At 40.9% G+C, this 20356-nt stretch overlaps 1 protein-coding gene across 1 annotated transcript in view; it reads left to right on the forward strand.

The window, feature by feature from the left end:
* LOC109930579 (contactin-associated protein-like 5) overlaps positions 1 to 20356 on the forward strand; it is a 1093911-nt gene that overhangs the window by 944629 nt on the left and 128926 nt on the right. Inside the window, exons 18-19 of the mRNA XM_048598831.1 lie at positions 8815 to 9054; positions 19299 to 19523. Of these exons, the coding sequence (XP_048454788.1) occupies positions 8815 to 9054; positions 19299 to 19523 (465 nt within the window). The remainder of the gene's footprint in view (positions 1 to 8814; positions 9055 to 19298; positions 19524 to 20356) is intronic.

Here is a 20356-nt window from a genome sequence, read left to right on the forward strand (position 1 = left end):
GTCACCGGACCCGAAATGTTACCTCTGTTTTCTCCTCCACAGATGCTGCCAGACCTGCTGAGCTTTTCCAGCAACTTTGTTTTTGTGCCCTCATTGAATGTTGCCTATTACAATTTAAATAGGTTGCTTCTTTGCAGTTATTACAAGCCAGACCTGCTGCTGGGAAATTTATTTGCTTTTTTTTTCCCCATCCCTCACTCTGGGATCAGGAAACTGCTCTCTGATGAACCAGTATTTGCACTCCTGAATTTTTGGTTGGGAGGTGAAGATAGATGGATGTGAGGTGATAGCAGGACTTGGATCAGTTATGGCGTCCTTTATGCCAAGTTATTCTGATGCCATTCACTGTGGTATAACCAAACATTCAGAATGGCTCATGGTTAACACACCAGGAACAATTGTCAGCAGGTTCAGAAGAGATTGGCAATTCATACAGAGATAGTAGGAACTGCCAATGCTGGATTGGCAATTGACCTGTTTTCACCTTAATCTGTCGGCTAATTTGTTGAACTGTTACATGGATTGAATAGACTAAGTAATGATACTGAAATGGGTATGAGATTATAACATTTTGAACGAACTTTATTGAACTATGTTTCAAAAATTACGAAGATATGAATGGCATATTGTGTGGTGATGAATTGATGAAAAACATGCAGGAACCATCAATAAAGAACAAAACTGACTTATTTAAATATATTTGTGTCCCATGTTATAAATAGTCTATATACCCTCCCAATCCAGTTCGTGTTTTATCTTTTAAATGACAAGAAACTGACATTTCAGATCCAGCTTCTTCTCTTGCTTTCAGTTAAGAGACTAAAGGTTTATGATTCCAGTTTCTGGTCATTATTTTATGACTGCTTGTTGCACTTTGATACATCTAAATTTGCTGCAGTGTTTCCTAAATAACAACAGTCACACATTTCACTTACACTTCATTGGATGTGTAGCACTTTAGAATGTCCTGAGATCACAGAAAATGCTCTGCAGGTACAAGTTTTCTTTCAGTTAATCATCATTTTGATGCATACTTTGTATCAAAGGAGCAAAGCACCATCTAGTGGGAATACAATGCTTTCCCATTCTGTAGTGTGCTGTTAAAGGCAACAAGGAACTGCTAACTCCAATTACTGTTGAATCACTGGCATCCGCTTTAATGTTGTTTATTAAGAATGCACTCTGTAAAACAAGAGAGCACAAGGAGCTATTAAACAGAAGCCAGAATTTGCTGCCAAATAATAATCGGTTCAATGGTGCTCGTTGTTAATAATATGTGAACCATCCAGAAACTTATGGTGATGAATGGGATACTCCATGAGATGTAGATTGCCACAAGTTGCCTCATGATTTGCAATGCTTGTGAAATTGCAGCTCCCCCTCTGACCTCTTGGGGAATGTCATGTCGCCATTGCACTTGCACCCATTAAACTCACTGTAAAAAACTGAGGTAAGGCGTTGGACAGTGTAACTACTTTCTTAGTGCTGATGTTTGTTTCCTACAATCCCATTCAAGATGCTAATGTATACAGACTACGGACTAAGTGCTGGAAAATGAGATTAGAACGGTTAAGTGGTTGTTTTTGACTGCATAGGTTTAGTGGGCCAAAGGGGCTTTTTCTGTGTGGTAGACCTCTTTCACTCTACGATCGCTGACCCAATTAGGAAACTATGGATCCTTATTTGTACAGAATGGATAATTTCCAGTCTTGTTTTTACATGTCGAAGTTCCATTTTAAAAATGTGATAAATATTAACCATACCTTATCAATTACCATGGCATCAAACATTAACAATTACATTATATGGTGTGTCATTTGTCAGGGAAATTGTCATTATTTTTCTTGCAATCCTTTATTTTCTCTTTCATAGAATCCCTACAGTGTGGAAGCAGGCCATTCAGCCCATCAAGTCCACACTGACTCACAAAAGGGTACCCCGCACCCCCCCTACACTTTCCTCATAACCCTGCATTTCCCATGGCTGATCCACCAAGTCTGCATATCCTTGGACACTGTGGGACAATTTAGCATGGCGAATCCACCTAACTGGCAATATCTTTGTGACAGTAGGAGGAAACAGGAACACCTGCTGGAGACTGACAGAGACAGAGGGAAAAAATGCAAACTTCACACAGACAGTCATCCAAGCCTGAAATTGAACCGAGGTCCCTGGTGCTGTGAGGCAGCAGTGCTAACTACTGAGCCACCATGCTGCCCTGTCTTTTCATCTCTAAATCTTTCTTTTCTCTTGTTTTTTTCTTTGTATGGTCTGCGTTCAAAGTCCCCATTTTTATGGGAAGTTAGGGAGGGATCGTTTGGGAAATGAGGACGTTGCTCCATATGTCCATATCGGGGAACCTCAAAATCCCAGCAATGTGAACGCCCTGTTTAATTCAACCTTGCAATGGTTTTTGGTCTGTGTTTTGTGTTTTCTGTATGTTAGTCTGTGTGACCTTTATAATAGGGAGTCAAGTTCTTGTTAAGACAGATGTTGTGAAGTTTATTAACGGTACTAGCCTCTTATAAGGCTACTAGACTTACACACATAGTCTGTGATCTGTGCTAATTGATGTTACTGCATATTACAAACACAGAACTGACTGGTTGAACACAATGAACAGGTTCATTCATGGTGTCAGATTTCATGAATCTGCCAATTCGATCAACCAACCTTCAACCCCTAACCTTCACCTACATGGCACAATGAGGTTAAACTTTACACTCCAGCCTCAGCCTTAAGTATATTGTTCTCAATGCAAGGGCACAATTAACTACTATCTATGACAACCTGGAGAGAGCTAAGACCATAAAATGTAGGAGCAGCAGTAGACCAGTCAGTGAATCAAATCTGTTCTGCTGTTCAATGAGATTATGGCTAATCTGATGATCCTGAAGTCCACTTTCTGACCTTTACTCGGTAACCCTTAGTTCCCTTGTTGATTGAAAATTTGTCTATCTCAGCCTTGATAGCGACACAGCCTCAACAGCACTCAGCGGTAAAAAATTCCACAGATTCTAATACTGGGGGGCATGCATTTAAGGTGAGAGGGGGAAAGCTTAAAGGAGATGTGAGCGGCAAGTTTTTTTTTACACAAAGAGAGGTAGGAGTCTAGAACATGCTGCCAGGTGTATTGGAGGAGGCAGATACGATAGAGGTGTTTAAGAGACTTTTAGATTAGCACATGAATATAGAAGGAATGGAGGGATATGGACCAAGGGCAGACAAAAGGGATTAGTTTCATTTTGCATCATTTTCGGCACAACATCGTGGGCTGAAGGGCCTGTTCCTGTGCTGTATTGTTCTTTGTTCTATGTAGATTCATTACCCTCTGAGAGAAGAAATTCCTCCTCATCTGTCTTAGATGTGCAATTTTTTACACTGATTTTGTAGAAGTCTTAGACTCTCTGCAAGGGGAAGCAGCCTTTCCTTACCTACCCTATCATGTTCTCTTAGAATCATGTATATTTCAATAAGGTGGTCTCTTATTCTTCTAAATTCCAATGAGTGCAGGCCCAACCTTCTCAAACTCTCCTCGTAAGATTGTTCCTCCATACTCAGTATCAGCCTAGTGAACCTTCTTTAGACTGCCTCCAATGCCAGTACATCTTTCTTTAGATAAGAGGCCCAAAACTGTTAACGGTATAGTGCATTGCATAAATTTCGCTAAATCCCCCTACTTTTATACTTCATTCCCTTTGAAATAAAACTATCATTCTATTTGCCTTTCTTATTACTTAATGAACAAGGACTCCGAAATCTTTCTTTTCTGTAGCTCTCTGCAATCTTTCACTATTTAAATAATATTCAGCTCATCTATTTTTCCTGCAAAAGTGAATGACCTCATATTTCACCACATTATATTCCATCTACCTGTGTTTTTGCCCACTTGCTTAATCTGCCTATATTATTCTTTGGACTCTTGGTGTCATCTTCACCATTTGCCTTTTTGTGTCATTGGCAAACTTGGCAAGAGTACATTCAGTTTCCTCATCCGAGTAAATGATATATGTAGTAATTGTGGCCCCAGCTCTGATCCTTGTGACACTGCACAAGTTGCAGGTCGCTATTATGCAAATAGTCCTCTTACCCCAACTCTCTGTCTTCTATTTACTATCCAATTCTCTATCCATGATAATATATTAGATCCCCTATGTCTTTAATGTTTTGTGCCTTTACATTCCTTTGCTGATGCCATTGAACTGTCCTCTAAGACATTTGTTCAACATTAGAAGCATCCTAATCAGCTTGATTGGCTAATAAGGTCAGAAATCACATGACACCAGTTTATAGTCCAACAGATTTATTTGAAAGCTTGTGCTTTCAAATAAACCTGTTGGACTACAACCTGGTGTTGTGTGATTTCTGAACTCGTCTACCCCAATCCAAGGGGTACCTGCACATCGTGACTGGCTAATAGTCTCAATAGTATTGAGACATAATGTGATGATAGAATCATGTACCTCAGGTAGTGGTCCTTCCAAGAAATTCCAATCCTCTTTTCAAGTCTTACAAATCTTTCCCCTTCAAATATACGTTCAATTCCCCTCTGAAATTTGAAATTAAATACCCTTGCATCATCCTTTAAGGCAGTGCATTTCATATTAGGAGCACACTATGCATAAGAATATTCTCCTTATCTCCCCTGTGATTTTTTTTGGCCAAATATATTCAATCCCTGTGTTCCAGTATCTCATTAGGAAAGAACTCCGCACACAAATGACGATTGAGGTTTGGAACTCTCCTCCATAAATGATAGATGATGTGGTTCAATTGTTCTGTGTTTGATTGATAAACGATGTATGCTCATTGTGCTTGATTGAATGCCCCTGATTGTGGGCTGAAACCGAAGAAGACAGACAGCACAGAGTTTGCTCAAAGCATGTGTGCAGACATTTTGTGATTCCAGAGACCATTTTTAAAACCTTGAAATAAATCTGTTTCACACTTAGACACTGGTTCACAGTTCTCTGGATTGGTTCTTAGATGTATAAAGCAGACAACCTTTAGGTACAAGGCATATGTGGATCTTTGTCCAAGATCAGCCGTGCCCACAATGAGTAGCTGAATGGCTCATTCCTGTTCAAATATTCCCAATAGTCTTCCTACCAGTGAAAGCATTTTCTCCATATTCCCTGGATCAAAACCTCCCACAATTTTGTGTTATCGTCTAAACAAACAATGGCTGCAAGCTGGACCAACTACCTTTGCAATGAAGACAGAAATTGCTGGAAAAGCTCAGCAGGTCTGGCAGCATCTATGGAGAGAAATCAGAGTTAATGTTTCAGGTCAAATGACCCTTCCTCCAGCCCAAAATGTTAACACTGACTTCTCTCTGCTATTGTTTCTGATTTACAGCATCTGCAGTTCTTTCATTTTTTTTATCAACTATCTTTGCACATGGGATGACATGAATTCCAGTGTCTGAGGTTCATAGAGGAATTGAGCTTCATAATTTTATCAGTTGGATTTTGTCATGATTATACTGTGGTGCACTAAGAGCCCTTGTGACCCCGTGGTAATATCCTACCTTTGGTACAGGAGGCCTGAGTTCTAGTCTCACCTGCTCCAGAGTTCTGCAGTGGATGCTGGGACGGGGAATAACTTTAAGAAGAAGGTAGATAATTAGTAATGAGGGGTAGACAAGGAAGTTGAGGTCAAGATGTGATCAGCTCTGATCGTATTAAATTGTACAGCAGGCTCAAAGGGCTGAATTGCCTACAGCTGCTTCTAGTTTTTATGGTCTTGTGCCATAATGTTTCCGAATAGGTTGATTAGAACATATTTATTGTGTTCTACAATCTCCCCACCCCAAAAAATGGACATAGTGGCTTAGTAGTTAGCACTGTTGCCTCACAGTGCTAGGGATCCAGGTTCAATTCCCACTTTGGATGACTGTCTGTGTACTAAATCACCAGTTTCGTCATGAATTATAATGCATTTTCCCTGTGTCAGTATGAATTTCCTCCAGGTGGTATGGTTTCCTATCACCGTCCAAAACTGTGCAGGTTAGTTGAATTGCCCTGTGGTGTCAGGGATATGCAGGATAGGTGGATTAGCCATGGGAAATGCAGGGTTACAGGGAGAGGGTAGTGGGGTGGGTCTGGATAGATTCTCTTCAGAGAGCCAGTGGAGTCTCAATGGGCTGAATGTCCTGCTTCCACACTATAGGGATTCTATGATTCTCTGTGCAACTTTATCAGGTGCTGCTGATGTTCACTCTAATGGGTATGGTGCTGTGAATTGAGAGTAGTTCAAAAGGCTTTGTTATTTTTAGAAATACACACATTTAAACTAAATGTTAGATGGGCAATGTACAGGACAGCTGGAGATAACTGTAACCAGGATATTAACAGGGAGCAGATGCCCTGATTTTGTGATGTAGGGCTGAAGGACCTAGGTGCATTTCCTGAAGTGTATTTCATTTGAGATTTATATAGTAAATAGCAACAGTGTTCCATTTAAATGAATATCACAGAAGTGAATAAATGGATCCAAAACCAGAGCTCAGTTAGATTGAATAAAAACACAGAACGTTTTTGCAGCTGATGGGTTAATCACCGTTTTTTAACATACAAATGAAAGCAATTTTATTTGCACAGCCCCTGTCATGACTTGCGAATGGTCAAAGATGCTTCACATCCAATGAACTGCGTTGACATGGTCTAGGTGTAGTAGAAATGAAAGTATCAATTTTTTTGTGAACGTTCAGTCTCACTGTTGAGGATGATGACCACTTTATGTTGTGTTAGTTGATGGATGGAGCTGGCACGTTCAGTTCATTTTCCTTCTTAGGGAAAGCAGAAGGGCTGTCAGAATTTATTTAAGCATTTATGCCAGAATGGCACTTCACTTTGGCATCTTCTCCAAATAGGAGCACCTCTGGTAATTTATTGTAATCCTTTAGATAAGCACATGAATAGTCAACCTAGAGTGTGCACTTAAAATCCCAGAGTGGGCCTTGAACCAAAATTCCTACAGTGTGAAGGCAGGCCCGTCAAGTCTACACTGACCCTCCAACGAGCATCTCACCCAGACCCACCCTATCCTTGTAATGCCACATATCCCATGGTCAATCCACCTAACTTACACATCTTTCGGCTGTGGGAAGAAACCAGACCACTATGAAGAAACCCACGCAGACGCAGGCAGAACGTAGAAGCTCCACTCAGACAGTCACCCAGGGTGGAATCGAACTTGGGTCCCTGGTGCAGAAAGGCACTAGTGCTGACCACTGAGCCACCATGTCACTCTGATCCTGTGACTCAGAAAGTGAAGTGAACAAAGCTGAAACTTCTATTCCACCTTGTGTTTGGATGCTAATTCTATTTCGTCTCCCCAAGTTATGCTGCTGGAATTTGAAGAACTTTCTGAAAGAACATTGTATGTACAGTTTAATCTATACGCACATTGTCTCAATACTGGATTAGAGTTTCTGCTCCCTTCAACTTTGTTCTACCTAATTACGTGACACTCACCATCATTGCATTATCATGATACATCATTCTGATGTTGAACCCATTATTTTGTCACTTGTTAATTAACTTGACTTTTGAAGATTATTAAGATGGGGCCTTGTTTCTACAGAACTTGAGTGGTGCCAAGTTCACTTGCTACTGCAGTCGGAGCATGCTACTATTACAAACGATTCAGTGACGAATGGCACTACTTTCATAATGGTCCCACTGGGAACATCAAAGATGTCCTCCAGTGGTACAGGTGCCCTTCGAGACAGAAAGTAGATCACACCCTTCGCTATAGACTGGTGAACCATGGCTGATAGAAAATGTAATCTCTATTGTGATGAAAATCAAAAGGACATTCAGCCAATGAACTACTTTCATTCAGCAAACGGGCTTACACTTTGCTTAAAATGTCTCCTTCATTCCTGGGTTAATGCTGTGAGGGTGTGGTGCTCTCGGACTATGGCAACTTTATCTTTGTAAGCTCATATGACATAAATCCAAGTTTCCAAGCATAAAAAAAATTAACCCACTTTCAGGTGTTCCTTAAAAAAAGAAACAAGGGGCTGCAGCTTAATTATTTTTTGGTTAAGTCCACGTATTTTAGAGAGTATTTCAGCGGTAACCCTATTTAGTTCTCTCACCGTATCTTACCAAATAGCTATCATGCTCCTGCTGTGTTTCTCACATCCAATTCTGGCTCCATCTTATTACACACCATTCCCAGAACAACCTGGCACCCAGAATTCACTTGCATCTTTATGTCTGTGCTAAATGACAAGGCAAGATGGAAATCATATAAATCCTGTATCTGTAGCTGATGGGCAAAACACTAAAAGGAAAGGTAAGGTAAAGCAGGATGCTGTGAGCATCCAGATAGGCTCCAAGTGAGTGTGCACTATCAGTGAGAGTGAAAAGACCAGAGAAGCTATCCATGCCATTCCTAATTGCACAGTGATAGTTGCCAGTACAATGTTGAAGTGCCCTAATGTCCAAATTGGAATGGGACTGGAAGTCAGAAGGTTAAATTTGGATTTTTAGATTTGGATATTTAGCCAACTCTTGTTAATTGAGAAACATCTACTACTTTATAGTGCGAGTGGGAAGGAATCGTAGAATCCCTACAGTGTGGAAGCAGGCCATTTGGCCCCTCAAGTTCACACTGTCCCTTGACCAGGACTCGTCTCATTTCTGATCTTGCTTCAAGCTTTAATTTAGTTTTCATGGTTTCGGGATCCACAGTCTAAAAACTATGAAGCGATCTGTATTGCATTTTGTTTTCCATGATTTTCTAAATGCTGACCTAAAGTGAGATGAAGTGCCATACTAATTCCCAGTCATTTAATTGTAGGAGGCACGGCCTCAAGACAGAAAGGATTCCTCGGATGCATTCGCGCTTTGCAAGTGAATGGAGTGAACCTTGACCTTGAAGAACGTGCTAAGATGACCCCTGGAGTTAATCCAGGATGTCCGGGGCACTGTACAAGCTATGGCAACCTGTGCCACAATGGAGGACAATGTATAGAGAAATATAATGGTTATTCATGCAACTGCACTCCCTCTGCTTATGATGGACCATTCTGCAAAAAAGGTAATTATGGAACATCTTGAACTTAACTGGGGACTCTCCACCTTATCTTTCTATTTCTATTTATTTATAAATATATTGATATATATATAAAAATTTCTATTTAACCGTATTAACAAAACCTATTAACACAAAAAAAAATTTTATAAATATTTGACATACAACCATCTCCCTATGTTTTACATACCCTCCCAAGTCACAGTCCTCGAAATTTTTAATACCTGTTAATTATTTTATAACCAGAAGATTCAGAAGTATGAAACAGATGGCAAAAAGTGGAAATGAGGTGAGAATGAACTTAACAACAGAACTGAAAGATGGCAATGAACAGAGCAGACTGTAATTGAGATAAAGTACGCTACGATTGGGATCTATTAGGATACTTAATATTTTGAGAGTGATGTGGAATAGAGTGGAAAAAGTGCTTACGGATGGAATGGGTTTTTATTGACCAGATGCTTGTTCCTTCCTCCACACTAATCTTCATCCTTTTTAGTTCTTGTTTTGTATTAGTTAACCACTGAACCATGAGAAATAGAAGCCTTTGACAGAGTAGAATTAATAGATGACTTTTTTTATCTGAATGCTTATTGCTGTTCACTTGCAGCATACATCATTAGAAAGAATGTTGCAACAAACGCAGCAGGAACTTTTCTCACAGCTAAGTCCCACAAATGGCAATGAAAGTGATGACCAGACAAGCTGCTTTATTTGTTTTAGCTAAGGACTAAATAGTGGCCAGGGCTGTAGGAGAAGCCTTTTGCTCCTCCTTCAATAAAACATCTTGGGATCTTTGACCACAAGAATATTAAAAGGAACAGAAGTAAACTATCAAGAGGGATTGTAGGAACTGCCGATGCTGGAGTCTGAGATAACACAGTATGGAGCTGGAAGAACACAGCTGACTTTTCAGGTCATCAAGCTTGCTCTGCCATTTAATATGATCATGACTGATGGCCTTCAACTCGACCTTCCTGCCCTTTCCCTAAATCCATTGATTGTCTGAGAAATGAAAATGTCTGTCTACCCCAGTCTTCAATGTACTCAATGATGGACCATCCACAAACTCCTGAAGAAGAGAATTCCAAAGATTCACAACTTCTTGAGTGAAGTAACTTCTCCTCGTTGTAGTCCTAAATGATCGTCTCCCTTATCTTAAGACCGTGTGCCCATGTTTTAAATTCTCTTTCAGTATATGCCCTATCAAGCCCCTTTAGAATCTCTTGTGTCACAGAGAGATTGCCTCTCATGCTTCCAAACTCTATATTTCTAAACTCCGGAGAATATAAGAATTTAGAGGAACACTGGACTGTAGAAGAATGCAAAAGACTGCATTTGTGTTTAATGTCTGACTCAAGGACAGTACCTTGCTTGTCCCTTATTGTCAACTTGCTAGATGTAGTGTTGTTTTTGACATACCTCAGCGTCTGAAACCTTCCCCCTCCCCTTCTCCCAAAAATGTCTCTTGCCTACCTAGGCCAGGAAGCAGATAATGCCCCAAGACTCTGATACTTGAATCTTGGAATCCCTACAGTGCTGAAGAGGCCATTTGGCCCATTGAGTTTGCACCGACCCTTGAAGGGCATCCCACCAGACCCAGTCCACCATCCTATCCCTATAACCCCTCATTTACCATGGCTAATCCACCAAGCCTGCACATTCCTGGACACAATGGGCAAACTAGCATGGCCAATCCACTTAACCTGCACATCTTCAGACTGCAGGAGGAAACCAGAACACCCAGCGGAAACCTATACAAAGACGGGGAGAATGTGTAAACTCCACTCAGACAGTCACTCGAGGTAGGAATTGAACCTTAGTCTCTGGCGCTATGTGGCAGCAGGGCTAACCCTGTGAGAACAGAGCAGGTCACCTACATAGAGTCGTACAGCACGGAAGCAGACCCTATAGTCCAACTCATCCATGCCGACCAGATATCTTAAAATAATCTAGCCCCATTTGCCAACATTTGGCCCATTTCCCTCTAAACCCTTCCTATTCATATATTTCTACCAGCCTCCACCACTTCATGTGGCAGCTTGTTCCATACTCTCTGGGTAAAAACGTTGCCCCTTTTAAATCTGTCTCCTCTCACCTTAAACCTACACCCTTTAGTTTTGGACTTACCCACCTCAGGGAAAAGACCTTGTCTATTCACCTTATCCATACCCCTCACAATTTTATAAACCTCTATAAGGTCACCCTTTAGCCTCCGACACACCAGGGAAAATAACTCCCAGCTTAGACAGCCTCTCCCTACATCTCAAACCTCCAACTCCTGGCAACATCCTTGTAAATCTTTTCTGAATCCTTTCAAGTTTCACAACATCCTTCCTATAGCAGGGAGACCAGAATTCTAAACAGTATTTCAAATGTGGTGTAACCAATGTCTTGTACAGCTGCAACATGACCTCCCAACTCCTATACTCAATGCACTGACCAATAAAAGCAAGCGTACTGCCCTCTTCACTCTCCAATTTACCTGTGACTTGATTTTCACGGAGCTATGAACATGCACTCCAAGGTCTCTTTGTTCAGCAACACTCCCCAGGCCCTTACCATTAAGAGTATAAGTCCTGCCCTGATTAGCCTTTCCAAAATGAAGCACCTCATATTTATCTAATTTAAACTCCATCTGCCACTCCTCAGCCCATTGGCCCATCTGATCAACATCCTGTTGTACCCTGAGGTAACCGTCTTCGCTATCTACTACACTTCCATTTTTGGTGTCATCTGCAAACTTACTAAGTATACTCCTATATTCATCATGGTCCATTCCTGTCCTAGTCCCTAATCACTGCAATCCAAAATTGCCTCAATTTAAAAATTCTTTAACTCATTCAAATCCTCCATGACCTTGCTCCTTCCTTTTTCTCTGTTGTCCAGGAGATTTGAAAGAAAAGCCTTAAAGATGAAGAACAATAAATGAAAAGAGTTTGGAGAGGGAATTTCAGAGTTCAGGGTTTAGACAACAGAAGACATATCTGCAAAGGGTAAAGCAGTCAAACTCGAGAATATACAAGAGTTTAGAATTGAGGAAGTACTAAGGTCTCTGGGGATTGTGAGCCTAGTAAAGGAGAAATAGGGAGGAAGAGAATCAGGGAGCAATTTCTAAATAAATGTGAACTTTTGAAAATGCAATTGATACCAATATCTAAATCAAGATAAATCAAGGTCATCAAATGCATGGATGACAAGCAAGATACTGTTTTTCAATGTCCTCCTTTTCAAATGTGTTTCTTTTCAATTATGCCAATGTGAAATTCTTTGAGAAAGAGCTTTTAAAATGCTGCAACCATTTTGCAAGAAAAATCAAACAAAAGAGTGTTTCAGCAATAAGTCCATTGTGTCTCTCCAAACAGTAATGAGAGGAATCCATTTCCCCACTGACTTCTGTTACAGTCCTGTGCAGAAAGGCCAGCTCTTATTTTGTCATGTTTTGTAGCAGCAATTATCATTAACAGTAATCCCTTAATGTGTTGATCACACAACAATAAAGCTAGGGAAATGATTATTACAGGTTTATTGAGAGAACCAATCTTCAATTAATTACTGAGAAATCATAAATCAAGCATCTAAGATTGAATAATGGTTATAGTAACATCTTCCTGGCCTCAAGTCACTTATTTTGGGAGAAGAATAGAATGAATCTATCTCTAAAGCTTTACTGGTTTAGATTACATTTGCACTCTGTAGAAGTATCTTTAATGTACACACATTCTCCTTCAATATAATTGCTGTTAGTGTGATGTTCTGTAATTGTTTGAAAAGGGATGCCGAATGAAAGGTAGCAAATAGACCTTATGGTTATTTGCAGATGCTACAAAATGCAGGCTTGGTGTTTTGAAAAGCACCTTGTGCATGAGTTGAGTGTTGGGGGAGTTAATGAAAAGAAAGATTTTGTACAGAAGGACCAATAACCAAGGCCGTGACCAACAGACGAAGACCATTTCCCAGTTTTTATTTGTGACAGCAATTGGACTCCAAGGAGCAGTCCTGTAGGCCACCCGTACAAAATGGAGGAAAAACATGAGACTAAAAGGATCCTCACCAAAGTTAGAGTTCAAACTGCGCCCCATAGCAGCCATTGCTGCTTCAGAGCTCCTGAGAGTGATCAGGAACAGCTATCACTTTCTTTTTCTCTCTGTACTCTTGTCATTGCATCCTGCCTTTCTAGGTAGCAATGTAATGAATAGAAACTCATTATATGTCCCTTGGATGAACATAAACTGAGATCCTACAACCACAGGGCACAGACAAATAGGAGGTCACTGTAGTATGCCACTTTTCAATTGATAAGCTTAGAATTTCGATTTAAGAAACAATTTTTTAAAATGAATCCCATTTGCCATGCATTGATGGTTCAGTGTTCTCCTTAGGCATAAATCCTTCAGAAATGTGTAATCAATCAGGGTATAATAAAATGCAGCAGTGTTGAAGCTCTTGGAATTTTAAGCACAGCAAGTCATGCGCATTATGATTTTCTGCTAGTGTATCCAACATTTTTTACATTGGCTCAGCAGGTGATCCAACTGAAGGGATCCCTATTCATAGCCAAGGTTGGAATGGCAAGCTCCTATCAATTGAGCCGTTTGTTGGGGCTGTTGTTAATTGTACCTCACAGGCACCCATCATCTCATGAATATCCAGTGTTAGTCACCTTACCATTTGTCAGTGCAAGCCAAGTAAAATCACGTGGGGTTGAATCTTACCAGAAATCAACTATTTGTCGCTTATGTAATGTTTCATGAAGGGGTCTGTCTGCGACATCTGGTAACTTTTCTCGGTTTATCAACACAAGTCACCTCATTAACAAATACCATGACCCAGTGGTGCCTCTTTTATCCAATGCTAGCCTGATTCTCTCACTTGCCATTGCTGGGAGTACTTGCCACTGCCAAGGCATCCCACGATTCCTGGTCCCAGCAATGTATCAAAAGGCTGTTGTGCACGCAGTCAAATGCTGGTAGCCCGGACCTGCCTAGCTTGGTTTATGACATTTGCCCTGAACATGGCAGATAAGGAGAAGTTGGAAAGTGAAGGGAGAGTGAGAGCTCCTGGTGAACAGGCTGGTGCAGAGGAAGCCTACATTCTTCCAGCAGGAGCGACATTAGAGGCTACAACACCAAACACTGCCAGCCTGGTCAGAGATTGACAACGGAGTCAGTGATGCTTACATTCAATGAATGAATGCACAAAAGAGTTTGACCCTGAACCGCATTTTGAAATACTCTACTAATACTCAGTCCAAGGGTAATTAAAGACAGACAATAATGTTGGCCAGTGCTGCCCATGTTGACTCAAATACTAAAAAAAAAGGATTCTGCACTTTTGAATCCTCTACCTCGCGGGACATCTGCTCTATGTGCTCAAAGATTTGTGGGTCAAGAATTCACTTTTCCAGTTGCCTGAAGATCTAGTGCAGAAACCCATGTCTCTGAGTGTATGTCATTCTCAAGTTCAAGGACAGTTGTTAATGCCAAAACTTCAAAAGTTCTTCATTAGCTGAAATAGAACTTTGGGTGCCCTTTTTTTGTGAAATGCACGATATAAATGTAATCTTTTCCTTTCTCTTGTATTTGCACGTGTTTAATCTCCAAAGTTGCCGGTTCCAGGATTTTAAGTGTTCCATGTATTTTGCCAGAAGCAGCTGTGCTTACCTGCACTTTCATGTACACTGAATGTTAAAGTAAAATCATCGTTCCCACATTGTAGCATTTTATGTAGAAATTACTCAATTCTAAAACAGCATTGTGCTGTTGCTTTCGTTATATTGCCCACCAACAATCACTTGACAGTAGCCTTTGAGTCAAAGTAGAAAACTGTAGCAACTGTGCCAACATCAAATTTGAGAGTTTAAATGCCAATACTTTAATTGTACACACTTGAATTCAATTTGTACTTAAATAAGAAATAGTACACGCTCATAGATAATGGTCTTGCTGATTCATGGTTTTTGCCAATATTTTACACTTTCCTGGGTTGACACGTTTGACTGCCCTACTAGATCTATATAAAAATGTACAATGTTGTTTGTTCATATTATAAATTGGCCACAGTAGACACAACCTTCACTTACAGAGTATGCCTGTCTTCAAAGCAACTTGTACCGATATCGCTCCTTTAATGTAGTACTGCATTCTCAAGGCAATTTACAGGAGCCTTATAAAAACCAGGTTTGACACTGAGATGCAAAAGGAATTCAAAGGATAGGGTTTAAGCAGGATCATAAAGAAGAGAGGTAGAGAGTTGGTGGACTGTCGTGAGGAAATTTCAGGACTTGGGACTTATGGGGCTGGAAAGGGGAGACAATGGCCTAGCGGTATTCTCGCTGGACTGTTAATCCAGACACCCAAATAATGTTCTGCGGACCTGAGTTCGAATACTGCCACAGCAGACGGTGGAATTTGAATTCAATAAAATATCTGGAATTAAGATTCTAATGATGACCATGAATCCATTGTCGATTGTCAGGGAAAAAAACCCATCTGGCTCACTAATGTCCCTTAGGGAAGGAAACTTCCATCCTTACCTGGTCTGGCCTACATGTGACTCCAGACCCACAGCAATGTGGTTGACTCTGAACTGCCCTCTGGGCAATTGGGGATGGGCAATAAATGCTGCTTGGTCAATGATGCCCTCATCCTGTTAATGAATAAAAAAAAGAAAATGCAGCTCAAAGTACAGCCTCTAACAGTGGAGAGGTGAAGATCAGGAACTCTAAAAAGGACAGAATTAGACAAACAGGCAGATCTCAGAAGGTTTTCAGGCTGGAGGAATTTACAGAGATAGGGATCAGGATGGCAAGAGAAGTCACAGCTCAGATTGCGTTCATTACATTTTTTGAGAGATAACACCAAAAAAAACACAATTCATTAACTTGAGAGGTAATCGATCTATACCCTTTCATACTGGGCCATTTCTCCACCAAAGTTATGGACATTCCCCTGGTATCTGCAAGACACCAGGGAGATAAGGCACTGTGGCCAATGGTTAGGAGTGGTGAGCAAATGAGTGACACTGAGAGTGTGGTTAATGATGCAATAGAGTGTCAGTGGAATGAGGAGTGGTACTTCCTCATTTGGTGGGACTTGTAGGAGTGATCCCAGTCTTCTGCAAGGTATAGAATTGTCTCTTCATAATGGGCGAGGAATCAATCCTTCAGTTCAGTTACTTTTGTCTTGTCCTTACATAGAACATAGAACAATACAGCACAGTACAGACCCTTCGGCCCACAATGTTGTGGCAACCTATTATCCTACTAAGATCAATCTACCCTGCATACCCTACATTTTACTATCCTCCATGTGCCTATCCAAGAGTCGCTTAAAGGTATCTCAAGTATCTGACTCCACTACCACTGCCGGCAGCGCATTCCACACACCCACCACTCTCTGTGTGAAGAACCTACCTATGACATCTCCCTATACCTTCCACCAATCACCTTCAAAGGATTGTGGAAGTGTACCACCCCAGTGATCTGGTGAAAGGTTCACTTACTTATAAAAGTAAAGGTAATGTTGCCATAGTCCTACTTAACTATAGGACTAGTTGTCCATTAGAAAGAGAGGACTGATGATGGTTTAACCTGAGGATCACTACACTTCAGGCAAGGTGAGAGGTTGAGTCCTTCATGATAAGCTCAGCCAGGGTGGGAATTGAATCCACTCCATTGGGGTCATCTCAAACCAGCCATCCAACCAACTTAGCTAACTAAGTCACTTTTCCTTGTACCCTCAGTTAAATGCAGAGGCTCTATGAACTAAATAGGAATAAAATGGCAACAACATGAACTTACTCATCAATTAAATTGAACATCAAGAAGTTTCTCTAATTTTTGTCGTGGTATTGGATAGACCATTATTGACTTCCAATTCCTTGGAGATCATGTTAAAGAGATGGTGGTCTGTCATTTTAAACTGTATTCCAGATGCACCCACAGTTCGGGAGATGGTTCCAAAATTTTGATTTAGTGACAATGAAGGGATGGCAATAAAGATCCAAGTCATAAAGTTGAGTAACTTTAATGAGAACCAGCAAATTCTGGTGTTCCCATGTGTTTGCTGCTCTTGTCCTTCTAGGCAGTAAGTTTTGAAAGATAATATGAAAGAATTGGCTGATCCTGGAGTAAGGTTCTGGAGACAGAGAGGGCCTAAAAGGGATGGAGGCAGCATTGGGGGAAGAGCAGCAGAGACAGGGGTTGGAAATAGTCAGTGATATGACTAATTGTTCTCACCAGCCATCATATATCAGGAATTTACAGGAATCACCAGATCTTGAGATGAATCTTTAGCTGGTGAGTATCGAGTGACAAGAGCAACTTGAATTTATAACTAACCTTTAAAACATCTCAAGGCGCAAATCAGACAAATATTTGATACAGAACTATAGCAGGAGGAGCAACAATCAATGACTAAAATCAGGGTGAATGAGATAGATCTTTAAAAAAGGCAAGAAAGGTGGAGCATTTCTTGTGAATGAAAAGTAGAGGATAGACAAAAGAGTGAGAGATGTGACTGGAGATAAATTGTTTCATGCAGTTGAAATCCCCAGCTCTTCTTCAGATGTTAACAGAGTATCATTTTGCCATATCATGCTAACATCTTTATCAGAGGACAGAGGGAGCCTTGGTTTAACTGTTCACATTTCTCTCAGTTTTGCCCTGAAGTGTCAGCCTGGATTATGTACTCAAAAGCTCTGAAGTCAGGCTTGGACCTGTAACCTACTGTTGTAGGTAAAATAGTACAACTGTTGAACCAGGGCTGACACCAAGAAGGTAGTGGTTCTAGCATTATATCAGGAGGAAAATCAAATCTCTACTCTGATACAAACAATATATTTTGCACTTTAATAACAGATGACTGTGTTAGAATCCCGACAGTGTGGAAGCAGGCTATTCAGCCCATCGAGTCCACACCAACCCTACAAACAGCATCCTACCCACACTCACTCCCTATAACCTTCCATTTCCCATGGCTGATCCACCTAGTCTGCATATTCCTGGATACTATGGGCAATTTAGCATGGCCAATCCACCCTAACCTGCACATATTTGGACTGTGGTAAAAAACTGGAGTACCCAGAGGAAACACATGGAGACACGGGGCGAACATGCAAACTCCACACAGTTACCCAAGGCTAGAATCGAACCGAAGTACTGGGCTCTGTGAGGCAGCAGAGCTGAACACTAAGCCACCATGCTGCTCCAAATGTATCATGTTATACATAGAGAACAACTTCACTTCATAGAAGAGATAAAAACATATAATTGTCGTAATTTTAAGTCCATGAGACCGTAATAAGAAATAGGAACAGAAGAATGCAGTTTGGCCGCTCGAGCCTGCTCCACCATTTAATCGGATCATAGCTGATTCCTCAGCTTCACTTTCCTGCCTTTTCTCCATACTGTTTGATCCCTCTACTCTACCTTGTACAGTTGCAGTGAGGTTTCCCTACTCATACTCCAATCCCCTTGAAATAAGGAACGACATTCCTTTGGCCTTCCTTATTATGTACTGCACCCAATGTGCTAACATTTTGTGTTTCATGCACAAGTACCCTCCAGCTTTCTGCAGTCTTTTTCCCCCATTTAAATCATGCTTCTATGCTCCCTTCCAAAATGAAAGACTTCCCATTTTCCCACATTATACTCCATTTGCCTTTTTTGAGATCAATACAATGTAAGTGTTGTTGAAAAAAGGGTCTGAATCTGAAGAAGGGTCTAGGCCCAAAACGTCAGCCTTCCTGCTCCTCTGATGCTGCTTGGCCTGCTGTGTTCATCCAGCTCTACACCTTGTTATCTCAGAGTAAATCATGATAGTGTGGTTCATAACAGGCTAACAGCAACAGATTTCCTTTCCCAAAGAAAACTAGTGAATATTTACAACAATCTGACAGCTTCATTCTCACTTTTACTGACACCTGCTGTCTATTGCCAATTTGTTTTTAATTGAATTCAAATTCTGAAACCTGCACAATTGAATTCAAATCACGTTTTATAGCTGTTTAGATTGCTGAGATGGTAACATACCCATAGAGGTATAAATTGGAAATCTGTCCTACTTATATCTGTGATTCTCGCCATCTACATTCGTGACACACTTAAGATTCAAAACGAGTTACAGTTTATTAGTTCCCAAAAGGAATATTTATCTCATTCAGAATAAAGGTACCAATTTTACTGGAGAAGGTAGATAATGAAATTGCTGTGTACTCTTATTTACACAACACAATCTCTTTTCTCACAGAAGTTTCTGCTATTTTCGAGGTTGGAACATCCCTGATCTACAACTTCCAGGAGTCTTATGGGCTTGCTAAGAATCTCAGTGCACATTTGTCTGCCATCTACATGGACAGGACAATTTCCACAGAGAATACAGCTTTCAGTTTCCGAACGACACATGCACCCAGCATCCTGCTGTATGTGGACAGCTACCATGAGGAGTACTTAGCTGTGATACTGCTCCAAGATGGTAAGTTTGAATAAACTGCAGGTGTTGTTCATGCAAATCTTCGAATGTAATTGCACCATATTGAATATAAGGGATGCCTGTGGGATAAGGGAACATGGTGCTTATGTTACTGGATCAATAATGCAGAGGTCTAGACCACGAATACAGGGACACGAGTTCAGCTGTCAACATGGCAGCTAGAGAATTTACCTCAAGTTAAGTAAACCTGAAAAAGAATCCTTCAAAATCTACTATTAGCAATGGGTTCCATGGAGCTACCAGCTTCATAGAATCCCTTCAGTGTGGAAGCAGGCCTTTCAGCCCATTGAGTCACACTGACCCTCTGAAGAGCATCCATCCCAGACCATCCGCCTACCCAATGCCAATAACCCTACATTTCCCATGGCTAATCCACTAAGCCTGCACATTCCTAGACATTATGGGCAATTTGGCATGGCCAATCCATGTAACCTGCACAACTTTGGACTGTGGGAGGAAACCAGAGCACCTGCAGGAAACTGACAAAGACCCATTGAAAATATGCAAACACCACATAGATACTAACCTGATGCTGGAATTGAACTTGGGTCCCTGGCTCTGTGAGGCAACAGTGATGACCACTGAGCTGCAAGCCACCCGATGTTATTGTTGTTTAAAAAATGGAAAATTCATCTTGTTCACTCATGTCTTTTGGGGAAGGAAATATGTCATTCTTGCCTCCTCCAAACTATACATGACTTCAGACCCAGAACAATGGAGTTAACATGAATGCTGCTCTCCAAACTGTCCTCACAACACACCACCCTGGTCCTTGGCCAACATCTCTGTCTCAGGCTTGCTGCAGTGTTCCAGCA

The sequence above is a fragment of the Rhincodon typus genome, chromosome 7 (genome assembly GCF_021869965.1).
Source record: "Rhincodon typus isolate 14 chromosome 7, sRhiTyp1.1, whole genome shotgun sequence".
Lineage (NCBI taxonomy): Eukaryota > Metazoa > Chordata > Chondrichthyes > Orectolobiformes > Rhincodontidae > Rhincodon > Rhincodon typus.